The sequence below is a fragment of the Myotis brandtii genome, unplaced genomic scaffold, assembly GCF_000412655.1.
Source record: "Myotis brandtii unplaced genomic scaffold, ASM41265v1 scaffold131, whole genome shotgun sequence".
Classification (NCBI taxonomy): Eukaryota; Metazoa; Chordata; class Mammalia; order Chiroptera; family Vespertilionidae; genus Myotis; species Myotis brandtii.
In genome coordinates, this window is record NW_005354632.1 from 4,802,356 (window position 1) to 4,812,431 (window position 10,076).

Below are 10,076 nucleotides of genomic sequence, written 5' to 3' on the forward strand. Positions count from 1 at the left end.
CGCCCCACCCTGCGGGCGTGTGGCCTGGCCCTGGGGACACCCTGGAGGAGCACACCTCTGTCCCTGGGCCCCGAGGAGGGAGGCAGGGGAAGAGCGTGGCCAGCTGGGATCTTTTAAGCCTAATCAGTTTCTTCCACCTTCAGGATAAGCCGCTTAGACTAGAGCAGCCCAGGCTGGGGGAGGGCCGGAGTGTTGTGGGTGTCGATGGAGGGAGAGCGGAGCGTGAAGGAGGATATTAGGGCATTTTTGTCAATAAAGGAAACACCACGATGGGAAAAAACAGCATTTCAGTGAAGGGATCCAGCTCCCTCCAATCCTGCCCGAGTTCTCGCTCCTGAGTGAAAGGGTCGGAGAGAAGAGGGTGGTCAAGGAATTCCCCGACTATCCGGGTTCAAGGAGGCTGCCCCCGCCCCCGCCCATGGGGACATCTGGAAATGTCTGGTGGCATGTGTGGCTGTCACGACTGTCAGCATGGAGTGCCACTGACGGCCAGCGGGTGGTGGCCAGGAACCCTGCTGGACACTCTCAATGCGCGGGAGACCCCTCCCCAACCAAGAAGCCCCAGCCCAGACGCCCACCATGCGGAGCCGAGGACCCTGCTGTGCATGGCCTGAGCTCAGGCTGGCAGGCCCTCCTCCCCGTGCTGTGCCCCGTAGGGGGGGGGGATGGGGGAGAGGGGGCTGGGTGCACGTCTGGAGCAAGAGCACTTCTCCCGCAGGGGCCGGGGAGTCGGGGAAGAGCACCATCGTCAAGCAGATGAAGTGAGTGAGCAAAGCCCCGAAGGACCGAAGGACCGGGTGGGCCAGGGAGTGGCAGAGCCGGCAGAGGGGAGGAGGGGCGCCTGGGCCTTAAGGAACCCTGATGTCAAGAATAGAAGGGACCCACGCCCCTCCTCTGCACCCCTTGCCTCTAACTCTCCACTTTGGAACAGAGATCAGGTTCTTAAGAACCTTTAGAGCAGTAGTTCCCAGCCTTTTCTGGCCACGCCCCACCTAATCATCTCTAAAACCCTGATGCCCCCCCTCACCCAACATAGAATTCTTACTATTCAAAAAGTGAATCCTACTCAGGTGGAGGAAGCCTAAAAGGCCATTCACTTGGTCTAAACAAGCTTCCAAAGAACATGACACCCATGAAAGACAAAAATAAAAGAACAAAAGGACAGCTGAAGTACTGAGGGAAGAAGCCCTAAAAAATTGTTTTAAAAAATATGAAGTGATATGAAAAAATAGCAAAGTTTCAAAACATATAATAGAGAACTGAAATGCATAAATATATCACAATACTATATATACATATATTTTATATATTTTTATTGATTTTAGAGAGGAAGGGAGAGAGAATCAATGATGAGAGAGAATCACTGATTGGCTGCCTCCTGCACGCCCCTTACTGGGGATCGAGCCCGCAACCCAGGCATGTGGCCTTGACCAGAATCAAACCTGGGACCCTTCAGTCTGCAGGCTGACACTCTATCCACTGAGCCAAACCGGCCAGGACACAATATATATATTTATATACTGTATATGAGGCCCCTAGAACCATAAGAAATGAAAAAAATTCACTGTGAATAGCCCATTCTCGAATTGCCCCCCTGTGGGGCGTGTGCCCACGCTGGGAAGCACTGCTGTAGAGCCTCCCAGATCCGCAGCCCCTAGGCCTGGCTGCTCAGGCCCCGCTGAGGGCCGGGCGCACTCCCTGCAGGATCATTCACCAGGACGGCTACTCGCCGGAGGAATGCCTGGAGTACAAGTCCGTCATCTACGGCAACGTGCTGCAGTCCATCCTGGCCATCGTCCGCGCCATGTCCACCTTGGGCATCGACTATGCCCAGCTGAGCTGTGCGGTACGTGCCCGACGGGATGGGGGTAAGCCTGGAGGGGGAGGTAGGCTAACAAGGAGCAGACCAGCGGCCACAGGTCCGAAAAGTTGGTGTAACTAGAATCCCACCTGCTGAGTTTCCAATCTTTTTAGTTCGGAAGGCGGGTGCACATCTGGAGAAGCATGCAATTCTGCTTTTTTTTTTTTAAGTGTTTTTATTGATTTCAGAGGGGAAGGGAGAGAGAGAGAGAGAAACATCCATGATGAGAATGATTGATTGGCTGCCTCCTGCAGGCCTCACACTGGGGATCGAGCCCACCACCAGGGCATGTGCCGTGACCGGGAATCGAACCGTGACCTGGTTCCTAGGTCAACACTCAACCCCTGAGCCACGCCAGCTGGGCTGCAAGCCCGACCTTTACCGTAATGTTTTCTCTGCCTTACTTTACCATTTAAACAGTTCCTTGGGCTCCTCGCCCGGCCGTGGGACTGTGACAAGCTCGATCCCTCGTTCCAGGGTTGGCCTTTTCCTACACCTCACAAAGGTGACAGGCTGCTGCCTTCCGTCGTGCCCACCTCTCCGTCAGTCTGCTCTGCGAACGCGCGGTCTCCACGAAGCAGAGGGCACGTGCTGGGGCGCATGCTCTGGCCTAAGGGTGGAGGGTGGAGACACCCAGAGGAAGCCCCTGGGCCCTCTGCCCGGCACCCCAGGACTGGGTGCGTGGCCACCCTCTGCATCTCGGAAGCCCACTCAGAAATTAGTGTTTTCTTAGGTGGACTCTCCCCTGGACACTGCCTCCGGCTCAGGAGGCTTTGGGAGCGATGCCAAGTGCTGCCCTCCCAGCATAATTCCCAGAGGCCTCCTGGGAAGCCAGGACTCCCTGTGGTTCTCAGCCAGGGTTCTGCCTTACAGGATGACGGGCGGCAGCTCAACAACCTGGCCGACTCCCTGGAGGAGGGCACCATGCCCCCCGAGCTGGTGGAGGTGATCAGGAGGCTGTGGCAGGACGGCGGGGTGCAAGCCTGCTTCGACAGAGCGGCAGAGTACCAGCTCAACGACTCAGCGGCCTAGTAAGGCTCGTTGGGGACGGGGCAGGATGAGGCGTCCGTCACCTTCTAGGAGACATCACACGGGCCTGAAGTTCCAGGCACTGAAAGCTGGGAGACCCAGGGACTGAAGTTGGCCTGTTGCCTGTTGGGCCTCAGTGGTATTTTACTTGTGCTCGGAACTGAATGCCTTTAGGTCAGGACATGGGCCACAGCTCCCACGCTCCCTACTGCTTAATTTATTTATTTATTACTGATTTCAGAGAGGAAGGCAGAGGGAGAGATAGAACATCAATGATGAGAGAGAAGCATGGATCGGCTGCCTCCTGCGCACCCCACACTGGGGATCAAACCCCCAGCCTGGGCATGTGTCCTGACCAGGAATCAAACCATGACCTCCTGGTTCATAGGTCAACACTCAATTACTGAGCCACGCCAGTCAGGTTCAAATGAGAATGTAAACGTGAAATTCCTGCCATACAGTAGGAACCGGTGTTAACTTTCCTTCTCGCTTTCTCTCGGTCCCTTCACTTCACATCTGCCTTCTTCCTGCCACCACCTTCTTTTTTGAACTTTAAAAAAAATGGTAACTGGCAAACATATACAAAAGTAGAATATACAACGCATCACCAGGCTTTCACTGTTATCAACTCATGGCCACTCTTATTTCATTTTATCTTCATCCCCCACTGGATTATATTGAAGTAAATCCCAGATATCCTATCATTTCATCCTAAACATTTCATTATGTATCTCTAAAAATAAGGGCTCTTTTTAAAAACAAATCACAACATAATCACTACAACTAAATACTTAAAATTCCTTAATGTCATCAAGTAGCCAAGTCAGTGATCATTCAAGTTTCCCCAATATGTCAACGGTTCCCCCAACTCGATTCAGGATATAAACGTTGCAGTGACTCGCGTCTCATGTGTGCTAGTTTCTTAACCCACTCCTATGTTTTTGATGGAACTCCTGGCACCTTTAAAACCACCAAACCTCATTCGAGAGTCTAGAAAACCCTTTAGCCAGGGGAAATGCATGGAAGTTACCTGACGTGACTTCAATGGGGCGGAACCGCTGCCTCAAACGGATGTGGCCCCCAGCCCACGCCACACTCTCTCTTGTGAGGAGACCCGAGGACCTGAAGGGAAGAACCCTGACTTTAACAATCTGGATTCTAGTCCTGGTTCTACCGCCAAGTTAGTTGTATGCCTTTGGGTAAGATTCTTGACCTTCCTTGGCCTTCGCTGTAAAAATTTAATGTCACCGATGCCAACCACTTTTCTCTAGCTACCTGAACCAATTAGACCGGATTACGGCCCCCGACTACCTCCCCAATGAGCAAGATGTGCTACGATCCAGAGTCAAAACCACAGGCATCATCGAGACCAAGTTTTCCGTCAAAGACTTGAACTTCAGGTGAGAACGTGGTACCCTGAAAGCACCTCTGACATCAGAGGGCACGGGCGTGCGTCCTGACCTTCACTAAAGCCCACCTGAATCAGTGTCCTTCCCTGTCCCTCTCACTGCCACCAGCCGCCTCCCTGGGGGTGGACACCAGACCTGGGGGCCACCCCCGCACATGCCTGGAGGACAGCTTTCCGCCCTCAGGATGTTCGATGTGGGAGGGCAGAGGTCGGAGAGGAAGAAGTGGATCCACTGCTTTGAGGGAGTCACGTGCATCATTTTCTGTGCGGCCCTCAGCGCCTACGACATGGTGCTGGTGGAAGATGATGAGGTGGTGAGTGGCCTCCTAGCCCCTGCTCCAGGTTCTCTCTCTTCTCCTTAGATCACGTTCCATCCGGGCACCCTAGATACCTTCTAGCGAAACATCTCACAGGGCCGCTCATTTCCCAAGATCTCTTCAAGTCTACGAGGTCTGACAGGGTTTTGCAGGAGTCTTAGCAATGACAAAAGGCTGCACGTTACATTTGTTTTCTTTCTCATTAGATGAAAAGATGGGGCCAAGTTAGCTAAGAGCATCCTTCAAGACCCCAATGGCCTGCTCCCCGAGACCAGGCTGGCCCGGGCCCCCTCTGGGCTCTGCAGATACACAGCCCCCGTTCTCCTCGCTCAAAGTGGCGCTCAGAGAAGGAAATGGCATAAGTGCTTGTGGTGTGGCACCGGGCTCTCCCATCCTCACCGTTCGGCACCATTTACATTCCTGCCCAAACTGAGACCCGGGACCCCATCACAGAAGCCCATCAAAACCATCCTGGAGACGCAAATGGGCACATGCCAACAAGGGCCCAGTCTCAACCCTGGGTCAGTAGCGCGTGCGGATGTCACAATCCTTAGTGTGCCCTGGCTCCCAAAGACCTGCGTGACATTCATGGCCTTCACGATCACGGGCACGTTCCATACATGACCTCGTTTAACCTGTGTAATAACCCTACGAGATAGGGAGACAGACCCAGAAAAGCGTGATGATAAGAGCAGGAGGAATCCAGAGTCTGTTGGCTGTTCTAGAGAGAGAAGCTGTTCCCTATCTTGCTTTTGGCATTTGGCACTCGTGTCTCCCAGAGCAGGAGGCAAACACCCATCCCATAAGCCCAGCCTGGTGTCTCTGCTGCATTTCCTCCCCTAGAATCGTATGCATGAGTCCTTGCACCTGTTCAACAGCATCTGCAACCACAAGTTCTTCGCGGCCACGTCCATTGTCCTCTTTCTCAACAAGAAGGACCTCTTTGAGGAGAAAATCAAGAAGGTGCATCTCAGCATTTGCTTCCCAGAGTATGATGGTAAGTGTCAGGGCTGGGGACAAGGTAAGGCTTTCTCAGTGATGACTGGTGGTGCCATTCCCCACACCAAGCAGACAGGGAGGAACTTGTCTCTGAGGAGCACTCAGTAAACACCCCCGCCTGTGCCAAGTTGATGACTCCTTCTCCCTTAGCTCTCCTTCCTCTTGGGAGCTCTGTGATGTCCAAGTGACACTTGGCTGTCTCAGCTGAGAAACTTGGGCATCCAGTTCCAGGTTGTTCAAGTTTATTTTTTATTGCTTGGAGAGAGGAAGGGAGAGGGAGGGAGAGTTAGAAACCTCAATGACGAGAAAGAATCGTCGCCCTAGCTGGTTAGCTCAGTGGATAGAGCTAAGTTTACATTCAGGTGTCTCTGGAACAGAGCAGATGTCAGATGCAGGAGAGCCACCGACTGCCTATTCCAACAGAATCTACCAGAAACCAAGGGTGGAGACATAGGCACCTCTCACCTCGATTTCTTTGCTCAACTCAAGCGAGAAACACGGGAGTGCAGTACAGGAGGGGCCTTCCCTTCAAAACGGCATTTCTTTTCACTCATAACACTCTGAGGGTCAAGTCAGTCACCTAAAAAGCAAGTGAGCAACTAAGGGTTAATTTATCCCATTTCTTCACTATTTTTCTGGAAAACCAGGGAACAACTCTTATGAGGATGCAGGGAATTATATCAAGAGCCAGTTCCTTGACCTCAACATGCGAAAAGATGTCAAAGAAATCTACAGTCACATGACCTGCGCTACGGACACGCAAAACGTCAAATTTGTCTTTGACGCAGTTACAGATATTATCATCAAAGAAAACCTCAAGGACTGCGGGCTCTTCTAACCTCCATCATTTCCCACGTGTATCTTCCACGAACAGGCTTGGAATCTGGGCAATTTTGAGCAGAAAATGTCCGGTCACGACACCATGAGATGGGGAATGAATGCGTGCTCCCTTGGAGGTGAGGTATACATGCCTGGACGGTCTCTCTCACATTCTTTTCAAAGCAGCGTAGCCAGTGAGTTTAAAGAGCCCGAGGCCAGGAGCCAGAAGACCCAGGCTCCAGGACCGGTTCTGCAACTCACTGCAAAACATTTTATTTCTCAGGCCTCAGTCCCTCACCCGTAAAGTGAAGGGAACTCCTCTACTACTTCACGGGGCTCTCCTGATGATCACAGACCTAACTGCGGGGAAGGCACAGAAAGGCTCTGTGGTTAGAGTCACAGAAAGAAATCCTATGTAAACGCTGCCATTTATGACAATCAATACCAGGTTTTTTGATGAACTAGCCCAAGCAAAACAGCAAAAATCAATTAAAAACAAAACCTTGATAACCCTACCACCCCTTTTTACTAACAGACATCTCTCTATGTGCCTTAGCTCAGACATCCAGATCACTGAATAGAGGTGTTAGTTTTGAAGGCACATATAGAAGAACAATCATTTTATTAAGCAGACTACCCCTCTGCCCCCCAAAAGACCGAGTTCCCTTTATCTATAGGTAACTGTTTCTCAGCTATACAGGACACTTTCTAAGTAAGCTTGGAGTATTAATGATTTTATTGCTGCTACTCCTCTACCATAGAATCTACAACAAGTGAGCAATCCTAAAATTCTCATTTCAACTGCTATTTGTTTCATAATAAAAAAGGCAGCGGATCTTGCTTTAGACAATAAACATCTTTGCAGTTGGGTGGGTCCATGTAACGTCTGGCTGAAAACATCTTCCCAAACAGACCACTAAGCAAATTATTCCTCTGAACTCCTCTGAGGGGAGACGAAGCTTGCATTAGTCTTGACAGGAGCGGTGAAGGATGGATTTAGCATTTTTACAACTACCAGTGAGGAAGGCTCTTGGCAGCAAGATTTAGTATCTCGAAGAACGTGTCAATTAAAATGAAAATACACTCTTTGCCAGAAGCACACATTCACACTGAGGCTGCTACCAGCAATGTTGATACTAGGGAACCATATGAGCTTGTAACACACTGAAGACGACACTGCAGCTGTTAAAATTGGATTCATTCACTAGTCTGAATCCTTGAAAAGAAACCAACTTGGGGGAATGAAGGAAAACTACTCTGCCTACTGCCACTTAAAAACTTAAGCCAAAGCCTGGCTGGCGTGGCTCAGTGGCTGAGCGTCCATCTATGAACCCGGAGGTCACGGTTTGATTCTGGGTCAGAGCACATGCCCAGGTGCAGGCTCGATCCCCCACACTGGCAGCCGATCAGATTCTCTCTCATCATTGATGTTTCTGTCTCTCTCTCTCTCTCCCCCAAATCAATAAAAAAGTATTTTTTAAAAAGGAAACAAACCGAAACTCAAGTCAAAGAAAAAATCTGGGTAAGACTTCTTGTATCCAAGAGCTGTTCAGGGACTTTTCTAAATGGCTTGCTCCAACCATGACTTACCTGTTTGCTTTAATTCTACATACAGGGGTTCTGAGGTTTTTGTGGTGGTTTTTTTGGTTTTTCATTTTTTGTACTAGAGGCCCAATGCACGAAATTTGCGCAAGGGGCTCGGCCCTTGCAGCTCGGCAGCCTCGTGGCCCTGCCCACTGGTTGTTCCGGAAGGTCGGCCCACCGTCCAGTCTAATTAGCATATTAGCTCTTTATTATATAGGATATGGATCCCTCTGGCAGTCTAATGAGTCCTATGGGCCCTTCTCAGGATATTTAAATGGCATTAAGTAAGTTCGGGGATTTACAAAGGAAGCCAACACACAGAGTACAGGTCTATCTTTGCAGCTCTGAAGCACCGGGTTAGAATCCCCGCTGCAGCTGTGACCTGTCACACAGGCCTCCCATGCAAATGTATCCCATTTAATCCATCTTCAAATAGGGAGGACCCACTTCCCCCCAATCATACCACATTGTAGAATATTTTTAAAAAAAGATTTTTTACTGATTTTTCTGAAAGAGTGAGTGAGACAGAAACATCACTGTGAGGGCAAAACATCCATCAGCTGCCTCCTGCACGCTCCCCGCACTGGGGACTGAGCCTGCAACCCTGGCACATATCCTGACCAAGAATCAAACTGACAACCTTTTGGTGCCCTCTGGTCATGAAAATGTAAGCAATGGTGTGAACAGAAAATAAAACAAAGACCTTTCATTGAACATCAACCTACAACAAGGAGGTCATGGTTCAATTCCCGGTCAGGGCACATGCCTGGGTGCAGGAGGCAGCCGATCGATGATTCTCTCTCATCATTGATGTTTCTATCTTTCTCTCCCTCTCCCTTCCTCTCTGAAATCAATAAAAATATATTTTAAAATAACACACAAAAAAAAACAGACCTTTCACCTGCTCCGCATGTAGTTGAACTTCATTTCAGGTCTTTAAAATGAATATGGGACACTGAGATGCTGAGACAAGATGAGCAGCTACAGACTCTGCAGTGTAGTCTTGAGTATCACGAATATTTACAAAGCACCTTTAAATGTCATTTCTATGTGATGAGAACCATGGAACATCATAGTTGGGAGATATAACTAAGCCCACTTTTAGTTCACAGAATAGGGATATAAGACCAAAAGATTTCCTAGCTGGTTGGAAACGGGGGAAAACAGAATCCAGCTCACAAAACAACTCTCCAACCTCCTCAGATTCTGGGGCCTCAGGACCTTCATCCTACATGAGCAAGAATGAACAATTAGAACAGGTAATTTCTTGTGACTTGTTATGTCTCCTGGGGGAATCTCTCATACATGGAATATGGGTACACAACGGAGGATAATAGAAGTTAGGAGATAGAAAAATCCAATTGTACAAAATTTAATATTCCAGCTCTCAAACCTCACAGCTTAGTGAATGCTCGTACACGGAGATGGTGTGTCCCAGCTGTGTCCTTGCTAATTATTTTATGATCGCTGCTACCTTGTTGATTCCCACTAGACTTCAGGCAAACATTGGCACCGGGCACAAAGCCTTTACTACTGGACTCCTCCATCATTCCCCTTACCCACCCTGTCCCAGGCGCCTCAGAAAAGACTTTCACTCCAGTTTAGGCTAGCTGCGCTCTTCATCCATGAACGGTAGATTCATGGCATTACATTTACAGTTAGCTCTGTCACAGGATTTTGTTTTTAGTGTGGTGTGTGAATCTTTCCATTTCCAACGCATAAATAAATGCAGTGAAATAAATGTTTACAAATCCCAGTTTCTTGTTTTGTCTTAATTTTGTGTAAAAACTAGATAGTATAAGTCATGTACAAAAAGTGCTTCTTACTGGCAAATAAAAAGTAGCCTGGCCAAGGAATGTCCCCATCTTCGCCGTGGCTCTCCGCTACCTACTCCTGTGTAACATTCCTCACTACCTTATTCCTGAGAAGACAGGCCTGACCCAGGCTTGACGCAGAACCAGGAAAACTGCCCTGCCCTGCCCGGACTTGTTCAGAAGTATGTGTTCCTCAGTAGAACTAACTCATAAAAGGTTATGAGAAAATTGCAGGTGTGTGTGGG

The 10,076-nt window shown here is 49.5% G+C and overlaps 1 protein-coding gene across 1 annotated transcript in view; it reads left to right on the forward strand.

Moving 5' to 3' along the window:
* The window catches only part of GNAT2 (guanine nucleotide binding protein (G protein), alpha transducing activity polypeptide 2), a 7,730-nt gene extending 1,190 nt beyond the window's left edge, over nt 1-6,540 (forward strand). Inside the window, exons 2-8 of the mRNA XM_005860053.2 lie at nt 719-761; nt 1,705-1,846; nt 2,735-2,892; nt 4,162-4,290; nt 4,483-4,612; nt 5,459-5,612; nt 6,262-6,540. Coding sequence (XP_005860115.1) covers nt 719-761; nt 1,705-1,846; nt 2,735-2,892; nt 4,162-4,290; nt 4,483-4,612; nt 5,459-5,612; nt 6,262-6,452 — 947 coding nt within the window. The 3' untranslated portion in view covers nt 6,453-6,540. The remainder of the gene's footprint in view (nt 1-718; nt 762-1,704; nt 1,847-2,734; nt 2,893-4,161; nt 4,291-4,482; nt 4,613-5,458; nt 5,613-6,261) is intronic.
* The last annotated feature ends 3,536 nt before the right edge of the window (nt 6,541-10,076 follow it).